At 47.8% G+C, this 22,279-nt stretch overlaps 6 protein-coding genes across 9 annotated transcripts; 1 reads left to right on the top strand and 5 right to left on the bottom strand.

Annotated features, from left to right (window-relative positions):
* Positions 1-3,029: 3,029 nt before the first annotated feature.
* On the bottom strand, positions 3,030-4,165 carry H257_00045 (hypothetical protein). Its single transcript, XM_009822528.1, has one exon. It carries the CDS (start codon positions 3,427-3,429, stop codon positions 3,094-3,096), a length of 336 nt encoding a protein of 111 aa, XP_009820830.1. The 5' UTR covers positions 3,430-4,165; the 3' UTR covers positions 3,030-3,093.
* Positions 4,166-5,503: 1,338 nt separating this feature from the next.
* On the bottom strand, positions 5,504-7,860 carry H257_00044 (hypothetical protein; the record flags this gene model as incomplete). The annotated part of the gene is made up of 11 exons (XM_009822527.1): positions 5,504-5,731; positions 5,780-5,892; positions 6,123-6,341; positions 6,400-6,602; positions 6,670-6,756; positions 6,836-6,993; positions 7,154-7,229; positions 7,317-7,419; positions 7,472-7,555; positions 7,604-7,684; positions 7,750-7,860. The coding sequence occupies 11 exons, from the start codon at positions 7,858-7,860 to the stop codon at positions 5,521-5,523; spliced, it is 1,446 nt and encodes a 481-aa protein (XP_009820829.1). The 3' UTR covers positions 5,504-5,520.
* Positions 7,861-8,219: 359 nt separating this feature from the next.
* H257_00043 (hypothetical protein) lies at positions 8,220-10,098 on the bottom strand. The gene is made up of 2 exons (XM_009822526.1): positions 8,868-10,098; positions 8,220-8,798 (listed from the first exon to the last, which is right to left on the bottom strand). The coding sequence occupies exons 1-2, from the start codon at positions 10,043-10,045 to the stop codon at positions 8,354-8,356; spliced, it is 1,623 nt and encodes a 540-aa protein (XP_009820828.1). The 5' UTR covers positions 10,046-10,098; the 3' UTR covers positions 8,220-8,353.
* Positions 10,099-10,469: 371 nt separating this feature from the next.
* H257_00042 lies at positions 10,470-13,188 on the bottom strand. Of its 2 annotated transcripts, XM_009822524.1 has the most exons (8): positions 12,800-13,188; positions 12,683-12,743; positions 12,450-12,641; positions 12,132-12,406; positions 11,509-11,658; positions 11,305-11,411; positions 10,690-10,913; positions 10,470-10,629 (listed from the first exon to the last, which is right to left on the bottom strand). In XM_009822524.1, the coding sequence occupies exons 1-8, from the start codon at positions 13,156-13,158 to the stop codon at positions 10,537-10,539; spliced, it is 1,461 nt and encodes a 486-aa protein (XP_009820826.1). In that variant the 5' UTR covers positions 13,159-13,188; the 3' UTR covers positions 10,470-10,536. The 2 variants fall into 2 exon arrangements, with proteins under 2 accessions (XP_009820826.1, XP_009820827.1); XM_009822525.1 differs by having other exon boundaries at positions 11,305-11,658.
* Positions 13,189-13,435: 247 nt separating this feature from the next.
* On the top strand, positions 13,436-20,430 carry H257_00041 (hypothetical protein; the record flags this gene model as incomplete). 3 transcript variants are annotated; one of them, XM_009822521.1, is made up of 20 exons in its annotated part: positions 13,436-13,568; positions 13,631-13,919; positions 13,977-14,365; positions 15,316-15,462; positions 15,705-15,831; positions 15,897-16,009; positions 16,161-16,247; positions 16,362-16,521; positions 16,582-16,662; positions 16,776-16,881; positions 17,251-17,345; positions 17,783-17,905; positions 17,961-18,137; positions 18,194-18,311; positions 18,385-18,438; positions 18,508-18,569; positions 19,118-19,272; positions 19,624-19,763; positions 19,850-20,057; positions 20,131-20,430. In XM_009822521.1, coding segments are annotated over 20 exons (2,954 nt in total), but the record flags the coding sequence as incomplete, so codon positions are not given. The 3 variants fall into 3 exon arrangements, with proteins under 3 accessions (XP_009820823.1, XP_009820824.1, XP_009820825.1); XM_009822522.1 differs by having other exon boundaries at positions 19,850-20,430; XM_009822523.1 differs by lacking the exons at positions 19,118-19,272; positions 19,624-19,763; positions 19,850-20,057; positions 20,131-20,430 and having other exon boundaries at positions 18,508-18,739.
* A 1,442-nt stretch (positions 20,431-21,872) lies between these two features.
* Positions 21,873-22,268, bottom strand: H257_00040 (hypothetical protein; the record flags this gene model as incomplete). Its single annotated transcript, XM_009822520.1, has 1 exon — positions 21,873-22,268. One exon carries the CDS (start codon positions 22,266-22,268, stop codon positions 21,873-21,875), a length of 396 nt encoding a protein of 131 aa, XP_009820822.1.
* Between the last annotated feature and the right edge of the window lie 11 nt (positions 22,269-22,279).

Below are 22,279 nucleotides of genomic sequence, written 5' to 3'. Positions count from 1 at the left end.
TGCAAATTCAACAACGTCAACGTTTGAAAATAAAATCATACAGTTTATAGTTCACTTGGTTAATGTATACTGAGTTGTATAATATAATGGTTACACAGGAAATTACGGTGTTGTGTTTGGGTGCCTCTTTTAAGTCCTTGCACTTGAAGTACAAGTGTCTGTTGATTAAATCCCTCTAAGTACGATTCGTACATAAATGGGCTGGGTGTGGTCGACGCTGATTGGATATTATGCAAGTTATTGAACTGTATTGTAACTCCACCTGATAGGGAAAGCACGTAAGGTCCCTTGAACGAATCCGGCATTCCCACATCAACCAAGCCTAGTACTGTATGTACTATAGTGCCCGTCATCTGAAACCTCAAACTTCTACAAACTGGTTCCATTCAGGATATGATAAGGTGCTAGAGGTTGCTATATTAATTTAGAGGATTCACGGAACGTTATAAGGGTTTTGGAAAATAACCAGCGAAAATAAATACTACTTACTACTGTAGCATTATCCGGCACAACATAGCTTATCCGGTTTGAGACCACTTATCCGGTCAAAATTGGTTCAATTCAGCACCTTTCCAATGCAAAATGACTGTGACTTGGCCAGCATGCATTTTGTCAATTTTGTGAATTTTCACGATTGGCTTCTATTAGTCGATTCGTCTTACTATCAATTTTATAGAGCGAATGCACTCAAAAATTGTCTTTTGAAGATTTGTATGGAGCCATTTTGGACCGCAAAATTTTTACAGGCTTTGTATGACATGCACTGTTCTACTGTATTAACAGAAAGGCCACGGGAACTATACAGTAATCACTTTTCACCGTAACGTTAGGAAAATGGAGGTATCGACATCGAACTATTCCCACCGTCTAGCAGATGCCACCCCCTTCTCGGGATTCACAGAATACACCTTCATGAACACGCGTAAATGCTTTCAAGTAGTAGTACGAAGATCTGTGCGAGTTGGAGATTCTTCCGTGTGAGCCAATGCTTCGCCATCATGCGATGGTACTAGAACGTTTGTTGGACAAATAAGAAAAACTACTTTTGTTTCATCCAATTACATGAGAGCAGCCACATCAGTGAACTTAGACTCTACCACTGTAACATACTATTAATAGTAGCTGTACGTTCTTTAGAATGTCCCAAACCACTGGGAAGTACCACATGTGTTGACGAACATTGTAGATTGACCTTTGGGTTGACGCGAATGAACTGAAAGGCATTCAGATTGGGAAATCTCGTCCATCCGAGCGGGTTAAGACACGTAGAAATACCTCCAAAACGTGTGGTTTGCTTTGGTTGTTGACGAAGCTCCCTGTGAATGTCCAAGACCAAATGATTTAAAGCGCATTTGCATGCGTCCTCGCAGTCAACAACGGGATAATGGCGGCAAGTGAAGCATCGCCCTATCTTGTGGGAGCATGTCATTCAACTCGGTTGGAGCTGTTTCTCGATGATTTAACCTCGTGTTCTATCCCAACGAGCTTGGGACAATGGGGATTTACTTCCTGGATTGGAGAGTAATCAGAACAAGGAGCAGGTGTGATGTCCGAGTACAGTAGTTATCATCAATACGAAAGTATGTATTTTAATGCGTACTCTAATTAAAATCAGATTTGAGCTACTATGGGAAAGGCCAGAGTGGTTATTAACAATATATAGGATAATTGATTATCTAACTAATCCATTTTGAGTTCTACAAGTATGCAAAAACGTTACTGACATTTTTACTGGCATTCCATTGGAAGAAAGAACAAAATGTGTCCAATGACACGCGCAGGGACGGCCGTTGAATCCATCGAGGGCCCATGCGCCATGCAAGTTTTCGCGGTTGTTCCGACCTCCGAAAGCGTGCAAATGGCATGTGAAGATGGCCGAATAGTCAAGGACGCGTTCCGAAATCTCTGTGGCTTACTGAGCTCTGTGGACGAAGTTTGAAAATCATAGTATGACCAAAATTTGTACATTCTCCGCTGGCCTGCCTGTTTATAGTACAATAGTACTACAAAGAATCCCCCTCAAAATTGCGCGCATCGTAGCGTAGCGGTGGTCGTGTGTATAATTTTGTGCAGGCGGGAGTAAGGAGGAAGCCCCAATCGTGTGTCTCACCGAATGTCCTATCGATTCCTCTTGTTGGGAAAAACGGAAGATATTTACAATAAATAGGCCATGCCGCAGCTGCTACTTTACATTACCCAACGTGGTCTGTTCTACGACGAAGTGTACTTTTTTACTTGGTATTTGTATGGATGACCAAATAATGAGTTCGTGTTAAGTACGCCTGGATACTCCAAATGATTTCCACGGGACGTCAAGTCCGCGGACCTGCAGATACGGACGTAGCTTGGTCTGGGTCTGTGGACAAGTGTGAAAATTGGATTTTGGGAATACTACTGTAGTCTGTCTGATGTGTTACGAGTATTCATTGGGAATTTCTCAAGGTGGGCTCATTTCCCGGATAAATCTTATCCGGACATGCGCTCGCTTACTGTTAACACCAAATCGTGGGTTGGTAAGTACTAGTATACTGCAACTCGTGGAGGTGACAACCAGATGTCCGGATACATCGTATCCGGACAATAAGATCGACACTGCAGTCCTACTGTACTTTACTAGATAGTACTCACATAATTTGACCATTACCGGTAGCCACCTGCTGCTTATATGGAGCAGTGGCTATTGTATCTTGGACACTGAAGCATACTAATATACCTGGTACATTAGATGGTGGCCGGCCCCGGTAACATTATATGTGGAACCCCGAAACCCCGGGCTCGAAGAGTTAAACCTACCCTGGTCAAAACGGCGTCTTTTACGTTTTTCCGGTTGTGGTGGACCGCCCAATGGCGTGCGAGCACAATTCTCGGATGATGGCGCCATCGGGCGGTGTCGGCGGTTGCAGTGACACGACCATGCAAGGCAGCCCAGTAGTCCTCTTACATGACAACAATTTCCCCACATGGAAACATGCCTTTTCCATGGCGGCAACCGCTCATGGATGGATGTCATACTACACCTCGCCTTCCTTTGACGATCCCCGTGTACTCACGCAAACCATGGCCGCTGTGGACGTTGCCATGGATGTCGAAACCTTACGGCGACAAGAGAAGCCTGGGATGCCAACGAATGGCATGCCGTTGGAAGACAGGAAGCTCAATGACGACCTCCGCCTCGCAGCCCTCCGCCAGCTCAAGTTCCGCGAGATCCACGGATTGTTCATGGCGAAATTCCAGGCCCAGGCACGCATGTACCTTCTCTCGTTCCTCTCCCAACCATTGCAAGTCGCCGTGCAATCCATTGAATGTCCCTATCGTATGTACATGTACCTTCAAGACCGCTTCGAGAGTGCCACCATGACCGCGATCGACGTCCTCCGCGTCATCCTCACGGCGTTTTCCCACGACGACCATGACCAAATCGACCAGCATCGCATCTTATCGCTTCATTTCGACCGCATGGACAGGTTGATGACGCGCTTGAAGTCGTCGATTCAACCGGTGGACTGGGCCGCGATGTCCGTCTTGGATTACGACCGTCATGTGTGGGACAGCTTGCATGCGTTGCTCCTTCGCCATAGCTTCAGGGACATCACCATGGACAACTTGCCACCACGACCACCACCCTTGTTGTGCCCAAATGGCTCAACCTCCGAAGTGGATCGAACGATGTCGCACATTTACCACGTCCTGGGTCATCCAGCTGTCGCATCGCCATCCCACACACCTTTGAACCATGACATGCCTCCATCTAAGCCAATTCCCGACGAGAATCCAACGTCATCCGAACCAACCGAATATGCCAACGCATCCACAACGAACGACCCCGTCGTGTCCCGCCAGCAGCAAGTGCAGCACTTTCATACTGACCACGTCCTCATCAAAGTCGAACCGGCAGTCTATGAGGTGGCATGCTGGAGCGACACCACACCACCAACCAGTACCCGACCTCTATCTTCGTCCGAGCCGTCCATTCCTTCCATGGCCAAAGCAAGCGAGGCCATCCAACTACTTCCCGACAGCGCGGTGGTTTCTCACTCGTCGACATGTCCTGCGGTTCAAATCTCCACGAGCACAGTATTGTTGCCATCGGCAGCATCGAACAACGAGCAATCCATCGAAGCCACTCGTCATGATCACGACGCGGCCGTCCACACGTTGTCACAGATCTGTGACACGGTGAAACCCTGTGACGACGTTGAAAGGACGCCGCCAAGTTTAGTCGTAGCAGACCAGTTAACATGTCAAGAGGAAGGCATGCCTGACGCGTGCGCTGCTTTGTCAAGCAACAAGCCGTGTGACGAGCCACCGCCGCCTGACAAGTCCGAGTCGCCACTTCCCCATCAGCCCAAACATCGCCACCATCGAAAGCCCCCGCCACACGTTGTCACAGACACATGGGCGATTCCAAAAAAGCCCCGACCAGACAAGACCCCCGCGTCCCCAGAACGCACCACGTCACACACGCCACGCCTACCACGTCGCAGCAGCACGTCCAGCCTCCTCACAACGACCATCCCTGCGTCACCATCTTCACCATCTTCACCATCTTGCCCCCCGGCCCTGAGTCGTCGGTCGAGTACATCGAGCCTCGACACCCTCCGGCACTCTGTGAGTCCGACGTCAGATTTATCCCAACCGCCTCTGAAACGTCGTCGCAAGGAAGTGAGTCGATGGGGCCCAAAGACCGCCCTCCTTCCTTCACACGAACGACATGTAGTACCCGCCAACCACCTCCCATCGGTTCCGCCTCCTTCTGTTGCTAGTACTACTACTACTACTACTACTACTACAGCCTTAACCGTCCATCCGCCCCTGGTCATGGACCTTTCCAGCATCGTAGTCGATTCCGCCACGGTCGCTCGAAGCTTGTACCTGTCCTATCTCCCCACATCGCCCCGTGTCACAGAAGCCACGTTGGCCCGTCTCTGTCGCCCGTTTGGCGTCCAAGTACGTTGGTTTCCTACTCTGTAGTTGGAAATGGTTTAGTTAAGCTGACGAATGGTGCTCCGAGTAGATAGACTCTGCGACACTGTACCCGCGCATCGACGTGTTGATGTGTCCGCGCACCAAGCGCCCGCGCGGCGACGCCGTCGTGTACTTGACATGTCCAGACAACGTGCCCCGGGCGGTGGCGGCGTTACTGCACGGTACAATATGTGTGTTTCTACTCCCTGGCTTTAACGACATATACACATCTACCCAGGCCTCCAAAGCCTCGACCAACCTGCCAATAACAACAACAGCCCCGTGGCCGTTCGGGCCATGGACGATCGGACGTATCGTTTATTGTACGCGCAAGTCTACGACCCCTCAAAGCCCCCGTGGACGAGCCATGCACGTCGAGTGTTTCCGGTTAATTACACCCTTTCGTCGTCAGATTGGGTGTGCACCGTGTATGTACTGCACCTACGTACCCCCCAATTGTGACCACTAACTGCGACTGCATGTCGCGATATATATATGTAGGTGTCGAAGTGCAAACAAAGATGGAGCCATCATATGTGTGGAATGTCAATCGGGTCATTGAGTTGCAAGTTCGTTTACGGAACAGGCCAACACCAGCCGCCGCAACTTGGCCACCACGTCGTCGCATGAGGTGGTTGCATTGGTGGACGCGACGTCGTCGCATCGGGCTGCCTCGGCTTTGAGCTTCCACCGATGCAAAATCGCATCCAAGCTGTGATGGCGCTGCTGGTGCTGGCGCCGCATAGTTCTCGCGCTCGCCATAACTCTTCCATGGGATATCAACAACTATATATTTATATAAGGGTGTACTTACTTGAATTTGAGCACGTTGGCCTTGTGCACAGTGAACGCCACGCCGTCCCGACGGCTAGGTAACCCGTCAGTCGGTGGCCCCACTGTCATGGCTTTGTATCGTCTCCATTCTGCCTACAGAAGATATGACCACTTTTCGCTTGACCTTATTGTAAACGAACGATATTGCGAATTTTCCCAATTCTGCGCGACATTTGATTGGCCAGCAGAAAGTATACGAAAAATTGAGAGAGATTTTAGCCAATCAGAGATAACAAAAATCAGAGTAACCAATCAAATATCGCGGGAGGTTGAGGAATCCGGAAATTCGTACCGAATCTACGATATATATGAGTATAATGTACCTGAATCAACCGAACGGCCACCGATCGCCTTTCGGTCGTTTGCGTGCGCTCTGTGATAATGTCGATCACGTCGCGTTCGTTGGGAGTGATGGTCAACGCCCCCACGACCACCACTCTGCACATGGAGCAGATGGCGGCGCCCCCCACGACCCCCCCGAGCACGACACACAATCGCCCGGGGAACCCCACGACGACGCAGTCCCCGTAACCCACCGTCACCTAGACCCAACACCTCGTTTGAAGAACATCCTAAGTGTCCTTGTATCGCAGTATGTACGATGGTGACGACGACCAGCCAGAGCGCGTCGACATACTCGGCGAGGTCGGCGTTGGCCATGGAGTGCTCAGTCTGATCGACTGCCCATGCCGTGGCGGCCCCCACGGACACGAAAATGAACACGCAAAACGTCGCCGGATAAAACCGAAACAGAAACTTGCGCACAAACCACGCTGACGTCGCGTCCACGTTTTGCAGCGATCCTGGTCTTATGGTCAAAGTCTGAAGAGATATACATATATATATATGGTCTTGACGTGTCGATGTTACCGATGAGTTTGGCTTCATTCGTGTTGAACCCAAACACGTTGCGAATGTACCGGCCAATGAGGTAGATGCGTGGCGCGACGATGATGCCTTGGAAAAGAAATATATATATATATATATATATTAGACATGGAAAAATAATAGCCCGAATGTATGCAGAGCGATATACCGAATTGGTAGGCGCTGTACGTGGCGCGGGTGTAGCAATTATACGTGGCGTACAGTACATTGGTTGGACAAACGGGGACTGACGCCCCGGGTTTAATTGACTGGTCAAAGTGAATGGTTACGAGAGCGTTGGTCATCATGGAATTGTACATGTACGTACTAGAGGGTCCACGTAAACATATAGAACCGAGTGCAAGGTATACGTGCTCAGGCCCGGGGGGATATGAAGCAGTAGGAGGCAACATTCAAGGCAAAAGTCTCTGTCAATATCATTATTGTTAGGATTATGATTATACAGTATTGAGGAACGAGAAAGCACCGTAGTAGCGTCGTGTGATAAAATCTGGACCCAGGGGGGAGGCCGTACGAAGCCACTTGGATGCAAGCCGCCAATTCTGCCGTGGAGCGGCGATAGAAATATCAGTTCGAGTGATGGGAATATATATATATATAATACAAGATACAAGAGAAGGAAGGGTTACCGTATCGAAAGAAGAGGAGGTATAGGATGGCAACGGTGGTCACTGTGACAATCGCCTTGCTGACTTCAATCGCGAGCATGGCACTTGGCAAGTTCCAGTACAGCTACAATGGGGTAGGATGAGACATTGAGTCCTGTTGGTCGACGTTTGTGTACGTGGATGGCTGCAGCTTCGGCAAGTAGGCTGCAGCACGCGAGACCAAACATGTAGTTTTCCAACCTGCGCTGCCTTCGATAGAGCTACCCATCATTGCATTTTAGAGTCATGTTACAGTATCTTTGACGTACGAGCTTGAGGGTGTGCAGTTGGCCCAAGTCGTGGACGGTGTTGACCCACATGGAATCATTCTTTGCTGCTCGATCCTCAATCTAAAACAGATCGTTGAGACTGCCATGTTTGGGGGTCAACGATGGATGGTAGATGGTATATATACTTGAGTGAGGTAGATTTTGGCTCGATCGACTATGGCATGTCTCCTACAAGGTACGAGGATGGGGGGCGCGTCGGCGTCGCACAGGACGATGGCCTCCAATGGCACCTCCATGGATCGTCGGGGGGTTGCTATTATCACTTGTCCAAAACAGTGTACTGCATGCTGAGCTATTCTTAGCCTCGAGCCACATGAATCTTGGGTGTCTCGCGCAATAATATATGGGGCATGGACATACCTGTAGTATTCAATGTGCGGGGCATGGAAAGTAACCCCACTCTTCGTACAGGTCGCGTTATTCTTATACCCGAGCGATCTACTTTCAATCTTTGTCGAAGGATTGACAGTGTGAAATAGACCCCCCCGGAAGCACCACCAACCCAATATATTCTCTATCTATGTATAGTAAGTAATACTAGTACTACCATGTTATACTATCCCTCCTCTTTAGCATAAAAGACCGGTTGAAGGCCAAGGGGGTCAGCTTCAAGTGTGAAGCTGGCCCTCCCCCAAGTAATGTTACGACCAGCCCAATATACTAACTAGTATGCACTCGATATATGTATAGTACTACCATGTGAAACTACACCTCCTAAGTTAAATTGTACTAGTCCCACGTCATGGCTTCGGCCACAGCCTGACCCCGTCGAATGCGCCGTTCGGCTACGTCCTGGAACGCAGGGGCTATGTCGGTCGCGCCTTCGCCAAGCAAACACGTTTGATCCAGCCCCTGGCGGTTTTGACTTGTGGGGTGCCGCGTATGACGTGGCGTCACGAGCTTCGGGATCGCGGCCACGAGGGAGGCCGCCCGCGCCGCCCAGTCCGTGTGGCGCCCGTCTCCGAGGCGATACACGTTCACGACGGCGTTGCCATTGACAAAGAACACATCGTTCTTGTTTAGGTCGGGCCAGTACTGGGCCAAACTGCCACACAGCGTCGTGGGGTGCAGAGCCGCGTCGTCTGGGAGCGACACGACCCCGCAGTTCCACGGCGAAAACGCATACGGGATACCGGCGAGCTCAAACGCGAGCCAAAACGCTTCCTTGTCGCCCCTACAAGGCCCACAGTCAAAACGTGGACAAGTACACCAACAACAACACGGCGGCTGGATTTTGTTGTACCAGGAAAACGTGATTTGGTCTTGAAATCGCTTGACTGTGACGAGATACCACAGGGTCTCAAGCACGTGGGGCCCCGCGCGGGTCTTGTCGATGAGGACGACCGACGAGTCCTGCTCATGCGCCGTGTGCTTGTTCCAGACCATGGACCGCCGCATGGTGTCGGAGATGGCAGCCGGTCGCGTCAAGTTGACGGCAGCGTACGGAAACGTGTCGAAGAACACTTGAATGAACGTTTGGCCGTCGTCTGGGCCAACATCTTGGTTGAGGAATTGGCTAAAGTCGAGGACCCGATCGTGGAAGAACAAGGTGCCTGTGTCGACCACAGGGGGGGATGTCCAGAGCAAAGCTGGGTCGTGCAAGAAGATCGCGTCCACGTCGACCAGGAGGACGTTTGGAAACGGCGAAAACACCAGGGCCAGTGGCTTGAGCCAAAAGTTTTGAAACCGGCTGGCCACGCCATGGTCTGCAAAGATGCGCGACGTTACCAGTACGGAGCACAAGTCTACGACTTCAACGTTGCCGAGGCCTGTCAAGAGCGTCACATCCGTCGACGAGAGTTCGTTGGGGAGGCAGTAAAACACTTGGACGGGGTCGATGTTCCCCAGCGCCCGAAGTTCCTGGATCAACGACACACCCATGGGAACCATCCGAGTGTGCATGCACATGACGATACCACGGGGTGCCGACGCGAATTTGGACACAAACACCCCCCTTGTATCTGCGTTCATCACGCGGTCGAACGAGACATCGGCCACCGTCCACGGATGCAAAGAGGAGGATGGCGATGCGGCGGCGGATGACAGTGGCGCGTAATTCGAGGTCGTGGTGGGTTCAACCACGGATGCAAGAGATACTGATGCGTTGGAATTGAAGGGAAGGAGGGGGTCGATGCTCTTGCTTGCGGAACCAGAAGGACCTGTCGGCTCGGTCGTGTTTTGGCTGGACGCACGGGTTGAATGTGATGTCGAATTGTCGATCCCAGCCTCAACAAGATCGGACGAGGTGGCAGCAGCAGCCACGGAGCGGAGATGGGCACGATGGTCGCCGTCGTGTTGCAAGTCGGCGACCGCCGAGAAGATGTTGCGGAATAGCACCGCTTGACAAAGCAGACACACGGCGAACACTGACACGAGGATGGATGAGAGAGAGGTCGTGCGCTGTCCCGTAGCCGGTGGCATGGGCTCTAGTCGGTAGACGACAGACACGCCAACGAAAACCAAAAACTCGCGAGTGGGATAAGTTATAAATAGACGAAACTGCACAATCCATCAACGGGACTTTCTTTCCCTTTTTACAGTAATACTGTACCCTACCCGCTAAATGATGGACATTGACCGGTAATTTACAGAGGGTTTCTAGCTTGGCCATAACGTTGGCTAGTAAAACGCAATGGGAAACCAGCATAATGTCGTTGTGGGTAGTAGTTAGTAGCTAACCCTTCCAATCATGTACTATAACTGTAAGTTAGTATAATACTGTTGACACTTGTAAACGCGATGGTTCACTGGTCAGGTAGGTGCCAAGAAGTACTACTACATACTAGTAGTAGGATGCATGTATGTACGTCCTGCCGCATCAAACTAAGTGTAAACAAGAGCCTGCCATCATTATATATCCTAACGTTAATAGATAAAGCAGCCCTTGAGAGTTCATTTTTGTTGGTGAGTTATTACTCCAATGCTAGCGTAAAATCAAACGGGGCAAACGCGTTCTTGAAATCTCGAGTCATCTTCTCCTCTTCGTCTTTCGGGACCACGCAATACTGCCACGTAATATCATGAGCTACATTATTGAGAAAGTCATGTCCATCTAATGTACATACCTTCCAGTTGCCTCGACGTGGCATGTTGAGTAGTGCCGCGACGGCATCTCGACCAAACTGCATGTAGTGCTTGCCGTGTACTGTGTGCAGCAGCCGCGTGGGTGGACTAGGGCACTCCACCAGCAAATACTCGGACGCTTCAATCTCGGCCCCGTCTGGCAACGGAGTAAATTCCACTTTGTACTTGGTTCCTTCGTTATGAAACGCTTCCACTACCGACGGCGCTAAACACATATGTACCAACCAGTTAGTTATATTGTGGATTCGGACATTTGAAAGACTTGGAGTGCTCAATCGAATGACCAGCACCAAAGACAATACGAATGAAGTGGTCCAAATCAAATTCTCGAATTACTGTGTGATTCTTATATATTATTAGTGTGACACTGGACGCGAAATCCTGTACAAAAAGCATTCGACGGATTTGGCGAATCAGCACACAAATCCAAAAATTGTTTGGCTGAAAGGACAATTTTATAAAAATATAAAATATTTTTGTATGAAACCAATCATTTAGTATATAGTATCAAAATACAAAATACTGAGATAAAATAAAAATAAAATACCAAATAGAATACCAACCACAATATGATCGAAAGAGGAGGATTGGCATACCTAAGGCCTCGGGCACTGGAATCACTTGCAAGTGGCCATGGGCTGCACCCAACGTCGTCACATTTCGGTCCAGCACGACCATAGCCTTGCCCTGGGACGCGTAAAATCTACTCAAAATCCATGTCGCATACAATCTCACAGTAGTGAAGGGGGTTTCCAGAAATATTAATTATAGATTTCCAGAAATATTAATTATAGACGCACGCTGTCAAGGCGGCTTTGAACTGGTTCACTTCGGCTCTAGCGGCGGCGCTGATGGTTGTCATGGATGCAGTGTGTTGAATAGGTACGATCAGCGCATGGTCGGGGACGATGGGGCCCTTTGGGATGGCCAAGTACGCTTCGTTGCCAATACTGCCATCACGCAACGTACATTGAGATTTCGCTCAAAAGTATTGATCGATACAAGGATTTGCCCATTTATCACACCCATAAATGGAAGTGGTGTATGACTCAAATTCGTGTGATCTTAACAAGGCATTGCATACAAAAGTCAGGACTACTAAAAACAATCGATAGAGTTGGATAATCACCATATACAAGTCCACATATTGGCTGACAAGTATATATATATACATATAATAAAAATAGGTCGATCGATAGATTTGGAAAATCACCATACAAGTCCATACATTGGCTTACAAGTATATATAGGTATAATAATAACCCAGTCGATAGATTTGGAAAGTCAACATACAAGTCCACATCTTGGCTGACAAATATATATATAGGGGGACTAAAAAACTCGATCGATCGATTTGGAAAATAATCATAGAAAAAAGTCCATATTTTGACCAAAAAAATAAATAATATATATATATATATACCTGACAATCAGGTGCATTTCCACGGTGGGTGTCGACAGACAGAACCAGCATTCTTGTCGATTCGGCAGTCGCGCGTGCTGTGTGTGGTCGTAGAACGAATGCTGTTTAGACCCTTGGCTGCTTTGCTGCATCAATTGCTGGGCCTTTTCCGCCGACAGTCCAGGCCTCTTCCGCGGTTGGAAAGCAGTCGAGTCTTGCCGCTGTCGCTTGGTGGCTTCAAATGGGCTCTGGGTCGTACCCGCCGGGATCTCCACAGAAGCAGACGAAGAAAAGACCTAAGTCGAGTGCTTAGAGTCGAAACGAACGGTAGCGAAGTACGTCAAGGTTGAGAGCGTGCATCCACTTTTTGTCCTTGTCGGGGGAGGCCCCCACTTGGCCTAGCCCAATGAAGCGCGTGACCCGCCGCGTGGCGCCGTGGGTCGTCACGTACGGCAGGCGCTGGTAAAATAATCCATGCGTGGCTGCGATGTGGTAGCGCGGCACGGCCATTTCCACGGCTTCGGCAATGCTCTATGCGACAGGGTCAAGGAGTGGACACGTGTCGACGATACCTGGAGGCCAACGCGTTGGAGGGACGACGGGATTTGCTCCACAGATACCAACTGGTCGAATCTACATGCCATGGATCCATCATCATATGTCGCGAACGGAGATTGTGAGGTTTGTACCCTTGAGGGTAGTCGGTCGTGATCAACAAGTCGACGGGTTGAGCGGTCAGCGCGCTGCGAAAGCTCTGAACAGCCTCGGGGTCCGCCAGAAATGCCACATGCAACCCAGAGATCGTATGCACGCTGTTTTCAGACACGACGTGCAAGTTGGTCGACGTGTTCTTGGGTTGATCACCAAGTCCTCCCAATACGTAGACTGGCAGTGGCCACGCGCGAATGGCATTGGCAGAGACATCGCAGAAACCTGCACATAGCACCACATCGAAGGGACCATGCGCCGACGTATGCAGCTTCTCAACGCGCGCATGCAGAGCGTCCCAGTTGCCGCCGACGTCGCCACTGAGCAGCACTTTAACCATGTTGTTCACCCCACACCTTGGAATTATCGCTATGATGGATTTTATTCCATGTATATCAGCCAATAAGAATGACCATATATGAAATAAGTTGGTTTTATTTGTCATTATACAAAGTTAATAGACCAATCCGAGGTCGTTTCAGTTTACGGTACACTTGTACAATTGTCCGGATGAATGGGAAGGTCGATTCACAGTATACGGTACAGTAATGGAGACTTGTACAATTAATTATCCGGATGGACGGAGTTGTTGCAGATCCTCATTTTCAAAAGAAAGACCATGGACGAGCTCCCGTCAAAGCTTCGTGATACGACGGCGCTGTGCTGGGCTGCGGGGACAGGCAATGTAGACATGCTTCGTCGACTTCTGACAGAAGGAGTGGATGTGAACCTCGCAGACTACGATCGACGGTAGGAACGATAGGATGATCGTTCACGGCCGTAGAGTGTGTTAACATTACGTACGTAAACAGGACGCCATTGCACATCGCTGCGAGCGATGGGAATGCCGAAATAGTCAAGCTCTTGATTCAAGCGGGCGCCAACTGTCATGCCAAAGATCGATGGGGTGTAACACCTCTCGACTGCGCAAAGGACGCCGTGGTGGCGTCGTTGATGTCGACCCATATTCGTGCAAGTCTTTTCGCCGACACATCAACGGCGCCATATCGACGAGTTGGAAGCCACAACGATGCACTTGATGCACTTGATGCAAACCGACCCAAGAACGTGTTGGGGGAAGTCCACCAAGTGTTTGCCGCAGTATGTCGTCCTAACCTGTTGTCACTCCTTCATTCACTCACCTCTTGATATGTATAGATTGCGACAGGGGACACGGACACATTGAAGCGTGCGTGGCTGGATGGTCTTGCGTTGAATGCGGTTGACGGCGCGGGTCGTACGGCGCTGCATGTCGCTGTCGAGAAGGAGCAAATGAACGCGATTGAACTGTTGCTGTCTGCCGGGGCGACCGTGGACGTCGCCGACGAGCAAGGCCGCACGCCCATGTCGATCGCTGTGGAAATGAACGCGTCCAACGTGCTGAGTCTCTTCCGTCGACATGTATACACTGCGTCGTCGTTGCCACAAGTGCCCATCACGTTGGACGTGCCCCACGCGTTCGCCGCCATCCAGCACGATGACCTCGCGCGACTGCAGCAGCTGGTACCACGACTCGTCCACCCCGACGTCCAAGATTACGACGCCAGGTATGTCTTTATAAATCCCTATATATCGCGATATATGTATATATATTTCTTGCTTTCAACCATTCTCTCCATTGATTTCACAATGAAACCATTTTGTATTCTTGTTCAAGTCTTATTGTGATTTATAAACTTCCAAACTTTGTGTAGTTTGTCTAATCAATATTGAATCACTCTGGAGTTCTGATTGGCTGACTCTACTTGTCCTTTTGAGCCAATCAAATCCACTCAAAATTGGATTGGCCAATAGCATCGATTCGTGATTCGATTCGACGGGGTCTGGAAATTCATACCGAATATACCACAATATATGTTTTACTCATCATTTCGCCTGGCGGCTGGTTGAATCAACTGCCAACGATCGTCAGACCTGCGAAAGATGATATATATTTAAATTTAAGGGGTGTTTATTTTGTGAAGATTCATGCGTTTTTGTCAATCATACACTGTATAGTATATTTCAACGTTTATTCGATTTTTATCCAATCAAACGGCTTTGCTTGACTTAAACGTGATTTTAACAATCCCCCCAAAGTAGTGGGCAAATGTGGGCGAAACGCACAATCTCAATATACAATGGTTTCCAATCTCAATATATCATGGTTTCCTATATCAATATATCATGGTTTCCAATATTAATAATATATTATGGTCTCCTATATCAATATATCATGGTTTCCAATATTAATAATATATCATGGTCTCCTATATCAATATATCATGGTTTCTAATATTAATAATATATCATGATTTCCAATCTCAATATATCATTGTTTCCTATATCAATATATCATGGTTTCCTTTTTTACAATACCGCTACAATCAACACACACCTTATAATATTCGAATCTGTCCCAAGTAAAAGAAGTTATCTATCTATTTCGTACAACCTGTATATATATATACCTTGTATTTGCAAGCATTCAATTTCGTTTGATGATGGCGCCGTGTAGGTCCCTCTTGCATGTGGCGGCTAGCGAAGGCCGGACGTCCATCGTTCAGTTTCTCGTCCAAGTGGGGGCCAATGTCAACTTGCTCGATCGCTGGGGAAACTCGCCCCTCTCGGAAGCTATGCATTTTGCACACACAGACGTGGCCACGTACGTACATATGTCCATATGATCTAATTTATGGTTCAGGCTTGTGTACAACCCATAGCAATTGTATTCCATCGCATTTATATTAAAAAAAAAGATACACCAATTTAAATGAATACCCTAGTCCTTTAGATTTATAAAAATTAGACCTCTTGATGTGGACTTGTTCCCTATTTCGACCGAAATTCCATGGTGTTGCTAGTTTTAAATTTCCTAACAAGAGTCACGAATCTACTTTTTTGTAGGTACCTGCGCGACCACCACGCGACGGAACACGGGCTAGACGACAACAGCTTGGCGAAATCCCCGCATCAACTGGACTCGACTCTGCTCAACACGGCGCTCGAGCACATTTTACGATGTGTGTGTCGGGTACAGCAGCTTGCCTTGCATGTGTGATCGTTGATTAATATTATTATGATTATTCCACGTGAAAGCAACATAAATGGCAAGTGGGCGAAGTGTTTGTCCCGATAAAAGACGAAAACACCAACGGATGTGCATTGGTGCTGCACAATGTATGGTTTCGTCACACATACAACGACACGTTGTACGTATACCTCTCCTCTTGTCAAATATATGTATATATATATATTATATTCACGGATCATGCATCCAATACTACTAGATCTACTACTATAGATCTAACATATTAATGTTGTTTTTTGCCTATGGACTATACAATTCATATGTTAAAGTAGACCGTTGCAACCGTTGGCTCAGTTTCGCAAAGCGAGGGGGATGATGCTGCTCGATCCAGGACACGACCTGGCAGGGCGTGTGTACAGGTGAACAAAAATATATAAAAATTGTGTTCTATCTAGAGAGTTTGATCTTGATGTATATATTATATATATATATATATATATATCACGTTGTTTGTGTATTATTGGTGTACGCAGTGGCCAGCAGCCGGAATGGGTCGCTAGTTTGCATACAACGAGTCAAAGCAAGTTCTTCTTCGTGCCACATGCTCGGAAAGCCGGCTTGAAAGCGGTCGTGGCGGTGCCCATGGTGCACACGCTGTCGGTTGTAGCCGTGTTGGTATGGTACGCCACCGAGGTAAAGCAAAATATTATTATACCCCACCCATGTATATATATATATCGAATTTCAACGTAGGCCCTACCTGAAGACCCTGACGAAGTGCATCGTATTCAGCGACTGGTCAAGGCCGTTGTGTTGTTGTGTGTGTTGCGTCATGTACGTCGATCGAGGCAAATTGTTGTCCACAACGGAGCAGACATAATCGTCCATAGTATTATTTTTTATACTATGATAATATTTTGATTTCAATATATGAATTCGATTTATAGGAGTCCACAGCGACGATGTCGCGGTTCCAGTACTGCCAAGCGCTGGAGCATGCGTGCACAGGCCAAGGCGAGCTCACAGCGGTCGACACTGTGGCCCCAGACGACGGTATACATTGATCAACATGTTGGGGAGTAATTGCAGGGTATATTGATTGAGCCGCCCAAATGTGGACTTTTGTGCTAATTCGATTGAATGTTGTGTGGTCCTGAATTTTTGATTGTATGATATATATTTCGTCCAGTTGGGATGATCTACGTTGTGTGATAGACTCATTTGAATGGATTTTTTGGATTGGCTACTTGATTCGTGTTTGGGGGATTATGATTGGTCAATGGTCGAGCTCTGTGAGCGATTTCGAATCGACTCGACATTACTATGTACTGCCCAACAAAACCAGTTAGCGTGATGAAATGTCATAACTAACTAGTTACATATTCAGAGTGGTAATATATATTCCTGTTGGGATATCTGTAGCGGCGGTGCACGACGTGGTGTCGTTGTGTATATCGTGGCACTTGTTTGATTATGCCATGAAGCTGGCCACGTCCATGAGCAGCGAAGACCACTTGGTACGTTCTATCATAATACTTCGAATTGCCCACACAATATATATATATATATCATACTAGTGTTACTACTGTACGGCAAACAATCAAATATTTTTGGATATTGGTCATATACAAAACAAAATCCTACGATGAATACTCGTGGTTATATATTTGGAAATACCATGGCTAATACATTCATACTATTGCTCCCAACACACTTTCTTGGATATTGATGTTCATACATTTATTATATATAGTACGACTGCTAACCAATTAATCAAATATCCTTGGTTATAGAATACAATTGCTGATAAAATCACCATCCTACTATTGGATATAGCATGCGATTGCTCATACAACAAATTCAATACTACTAATCCGAACCACAATCACGTGTTCTTGGATATATATACAATACTATTAATACTAACAATCAAATATATTTGGATATATCATAGGCCACGATCGATTTGTTTGGGGCGTTGGTGGCGCTGTTGAAGCGAGGATTTTTCGATGACGTTGTGGGTCCCACCTTGCTAGACCTGGAGCCATGCGACGTGGTAGACTCGATCTCGACCAAGGTAACAAATCGCATTTGCAACCTCCGTGTCGACTCAAATGTACGTACATATGTAGCTGCACTTGGTGCACGTCGTCGTGTATGTGTTGGCGTATCTGACGACCGTAAGCCCCACGGAAGGCTCGGTCTACTCGAAAAGCCACTTGTTTCAAGACGAGTTGCGCCAGTATGTGGCGAATCTCCAGCCCATCGGTTTAGATGGTAGCAATAGCAGCAGCAGCGATGACATGGAGGTAGTGACCCATCTACGAACTACGATGAACGAACCAACTGACACTGCCTTTACTAGGAGGGGATCCCAACAACAACAACACAAACGACAGAGTCGGCCGAGGTGGTAGAACCGCTAGGCATCCACCCGACCCCCGTGGTGGTGGAATGTGTGCTTTGCAAGTTCAAAGTTCCAGGTGTAGATCTCAATATCCATAGCCAGGGGCGCAGGCAGTGTACTGATGAACATATGTGACGATGTGTTTATAGGGCATATACATCCAGGGTTACCTCGCCCGTCTGTAGCCCCGTCGCCTCCACCACGTACGTACAGTACACAACATATACCCTTCCCCCTTGTGTTTACATTTGGAGTTTGTTTGAACGAGGTAGGAACTCCCCAGTCGTCGATATTTACCCGCCTTCGATCTCCAGTGTGGCGCGAGTTCCAAGAGGTTTGTATTTGGCTCTCGATCCTGGTTTAACATGGATGGACCGTGTTACTTTGTCCTTTTAGCCAAAAAATGTGACCTGACTCTCTAGATCAACTTCTTTGTCCTGCATTTTGTATGTAAACAGGTGTCCTGCAGTGATTGGTGGTATCACACTAATTGAAGTCACACACACTAATTTGACGTTGATGATGGTATCCTGTACCTGGATTCGCATCGATTCTTGTGAATACAATAAGTATTGTCTTTCATTACTCAAAATTTGGTTGACTTTTGTGCTGATTGTGTCGATATATCGATTCTTTGTACTGACTTTTGTATGTACAGATCGTCGAGTATCACACTAATTGAATTCACATACTAATTCGATGTTGCCTTGGTCATCGAAGAGTGGATAAGTTGATTGGCTACTTGATTCGTGCTCTGGGTTTTGATTGGTCGATATATCGATAGTCTGCCGATGTATTTGGTTTTTTCTGCTCAAACTCGATTACGAGCACCGCAACTCACTCGAATTTCGAATATCTGGACAATATTATATGGGGATGTAGTTGCCCTGCACGTTAGCCAATGAGTGGGACCGGTTCCGCGGCAAGGATAAGCTGGCAAGTACGCCCTCCCAAGACTCGTTTCGAAGTGCCAAGTGGACAACGAGCGACGTTTACGACACTGTCGGCAACGCCCACGACAACCAGACGTTATTCCGGTACGAATCTATCAATCGATCTTGTCTTTCATATATCTATCGATATATCGATCCATTCTTTGTACTGACTTTTGTATGTAAAATTATGCAGTGTCGTCACACTAAATAAAGCCACACACGAATTCGATGTATTGTATTGTTGAAGACTGGATAATTTGATTGGCTACTTGATTCGCGTTCTGCGTTTTGATTGGTCGTTTATATCGATTGTCTGCCGATGTATTTGGTCATTCTGGTCATATTCGATTATGAGCATCGCACTCCAATTTCGAATCGAATACGTTGACAATACCTCAAAACAACAAAGCAACTCTCATCTACACAACCAACACTCTGTTTCGGGATAAATAGGAGGTCACCGGTGGGGGTGGGCGATCGAAGTAGGGTACTAGCGGTGCTCAATGCCATCCTGGACGACACGTCGGCGATGCTCACGTTTGATCAAATCACGGCGCTGCATGAAGCGATCTTTGAGCAAGGGCATGACGGAGGTACGTACAGTAGTACGAGAAGCATGCTCGGTGTTGGATTTGTATATTTTAATATATATATATTAATATATATATATCACATGCAGGGGCGATTCGAGAAGATGCGGCGGTGGGGTATGCCTCGGAGCGCATCTACAGAGTATTTCTCCCGTCGGTGGAGATTGAACTGGCTCTTCGACAATATGTGACAACGTTGAACGACCCCACGGCGCTGCCCCATCCTCTTGTTCGCGCATACTATGCGTTCGCCGCACTCGTGTTTTACATCCATCCGTTCTACGATGGCAATGGACGGTGATAACTCATTCCACGTACCCAAAAACACATACACAATTCTGTGACATCGTTTGGTATACTGCCGTGGTAGGGTCGCCCGGCTGCTAGGCAACGTCGTCGCACGAAAGGGAGGGTTTCCCCATGTAATCCGCCACCAAGACAAGACCATCCAACTCACGGGCTTCCTCGAAACGACTTTGAACATGCTTGACCTCCATGAAGACGCGTTGCGATCCCGTCGCACCCGCCTCGCCAGCAAAAACACGTCGACATGGTTTTAGAGCTATCAAATAGTTACTATTTAAAATGCAATTCCTATGTCTCCATACTCGCTGTCACACGAGAGTGTGGAGTAAGTGTGCGATACTAAATAGGTATATATATTGTCCAATCGAGTCGAAACTGGAGCCTCTAATGTCTGGAGAGAATGGATTTGTAATACCAAGCCAATCAAATCACAGTCTGGGGAATTTCTGCCAATCCAAACGTTTGATTTGGCCCAGTTGGGCAAACGCAGATACTGTATCTACTAATCTATCTTTTGTATCGTGTAGTTAGTTTGTACAAGCTGATATGTGTGTTAATTAGTGTGTGACTTAAAATTAGTGTGATTATAAGACGACAACATACAACATTGAGTATAAAGAATCGATCGATAGATTTGGCTTATTTTGGGTAAAAGGGCAATACTCGTATAGTATTACTGTAGGCGACATGACATACCAGAACGTACTTTCCAAACGAGCGCGACATGGATACTAGTAGTACTACTAGTACCTAGTATTATTGAAATCCTCGTCCATTTCAGTGGAGACGATTCCTCAATAGACAGACGTCCCTAAACACTCAAATAGATAGGCTCATGAAAGAGTATGCTATGCACTTGAGTATATTAGTGCACTTGGCATAGAGCAACGTTAATTGATAGTTCCACTGGATAATATTACTATGTACGTAGTCGTGAGTAAATAATTTCTGTTGACAGCAGCATTCCAATCACTAACTTACACAAGTGTTCTACGATGATTACCATTGATATACATATATATACAGTATATATACGACGAAACAGTCATTAAAATACGTTGGTTGCCATATCAGAGGATGACTCGGATATACACAGGGCCACGCTGGACGCGTTTTCGATGTACTACCGCATCATGCACCAAGTCAAAGTACGGTGCCTCGATCTTTTCTTGCAATGCTTGATAACGGATGATTTTGATCATACTTTCTCCATATATCACGATGAATGGGTCAATCGTTTTCATGTCGTAGCTGCTGTTTCCCGTCGAAGCTGAGACGGTGCTGCACCTGTCGTCGCTACTGGATGGCAAAGTTGCACAAAGTGGTCGCCGTCTGCGGCCCCGACGCGGCGCGCTCGTGGATGGACTCGGCCGCCGCCACAGCTATCCTGACCTCCGTGACCAAACCGTCGGTGTCGACTACTTCTACTAGTACTACTAGTCTCCTTCTCATGGCGGCGCTGGTCTAGCCGTCGGCGCCAGTGTGGGCTGAAAGCAAGCTTCATATACTGGACAGCGACTTGCCTGCCGTCGTCGCGCTGGACAAGATCACCCTCTTCGAATAAATTTATATATATCACGATATGTAATTACTTTTTTTACGAGAAACGACCGTTTTTCGATGGACAAGATATGCGTTTTTGATATATTATGCAAGTACACAACTTAAACTACAAAGGGCGGTTGACGGACCTAACTGTCATTGAACATTGCTGAATGCTGGTACAGGTAGCCCCACACATATATGTACGATAAAGAACTGTGAACTAAATAGGTATTGTGAAATATACACATGGCGCAAGTGGAGCTAGGCAGTTTCAATCCCTTGACTGGGGGTGTCGACGTTGGCCGACATCGCCCAAGTGTAAATCCGCTGCACCAGTCCATAGACCGACCAGAGCATCGTCTTGGCCACGACCACCGCCTTGGTCACGCTCGTAGCCGCTGACCGCAGCGCACACCACGCCTTGGTCACGCACGTGGTCAGGAACTGGCCCAACGACGCACCAAGTGACCACCACTGGGCCTCTGCCGCGTGGCACGACGAGCCAGCCACCGACTTGGGGGCCAACTCAATGGAGATGACAACAGGAACCACCGTGGCCGCCGACATCGTCTTGTTCCCGTCGCGGCGGGGGGTCGGCGCTGGACGCAATTGGCGCCGCAGCGGAAGGTGAGGTCGGGCCACAGACGTGGCTGACATTTGTTTCTTGC

The sequence above is a fragment of the Aphanomyces astaci genome (genome assembly GCF_000520075.1).
Source record: "Aphanomyces astaci strain APO3 unplaced genomic scaffold supercont1.1, whole genome shotgun sequence".
Classification (NCBI taxonomy): Eukaryota; Oomycota; class Saprolegniomycetes; order Saprolegniales; family Verrucalvaceae; genus Aphanomyces; species Aphanomyces astaci.
This window is presented reverse-complemented; position numbering and strand designations above follow the sequence as displayed.

Bases quoted from the DNA above. Each gene is read 5' to 3' on its own strand.
- H257_00043 (XM_009822526.1), bottom strand. From the start codon at position 10,045: ATGCCACCGGCTACGGGACAGCGCACGACCTCTCTCTCATCCATCCTC. The intron at 8,799-8,867 runs GTACAACAAAAT...TGGGCCTTGTAG, and splicing joins GACCAAATCACGTTTTCCTG to GGGCGACAAGGAAGCGTTTT.
- H257_00045 (XM_009822528.1), bottom strand. From the start codon at position 3,429: ATGCTGGTCGATTTGGTCATGGTCGTCGTGGGAAAACGCCGTGAGGAT.
- H257_00042 (XM_009822524.1), bottom strand. From the start codon at position 13,158: ATGGTTAAAGTGCTGCTCAGTGGCGACGTCGGCGGCAACTGGGACGCT. The intron at 12,744-12,799 runs GTACAAACCTCA...CATGGCATGTAG, and splicing joins ACGACCGACTACCCTCAAGG to ATTCGACCAGTTGGTATCTG. The intron at 10,630-10,689 runs GTATGTACATTA...ATTACGTGGCAG, and splicing joins CACGTCGAGGCAACTGGAAG to TATTGCGTGGTCCCGAAAGA.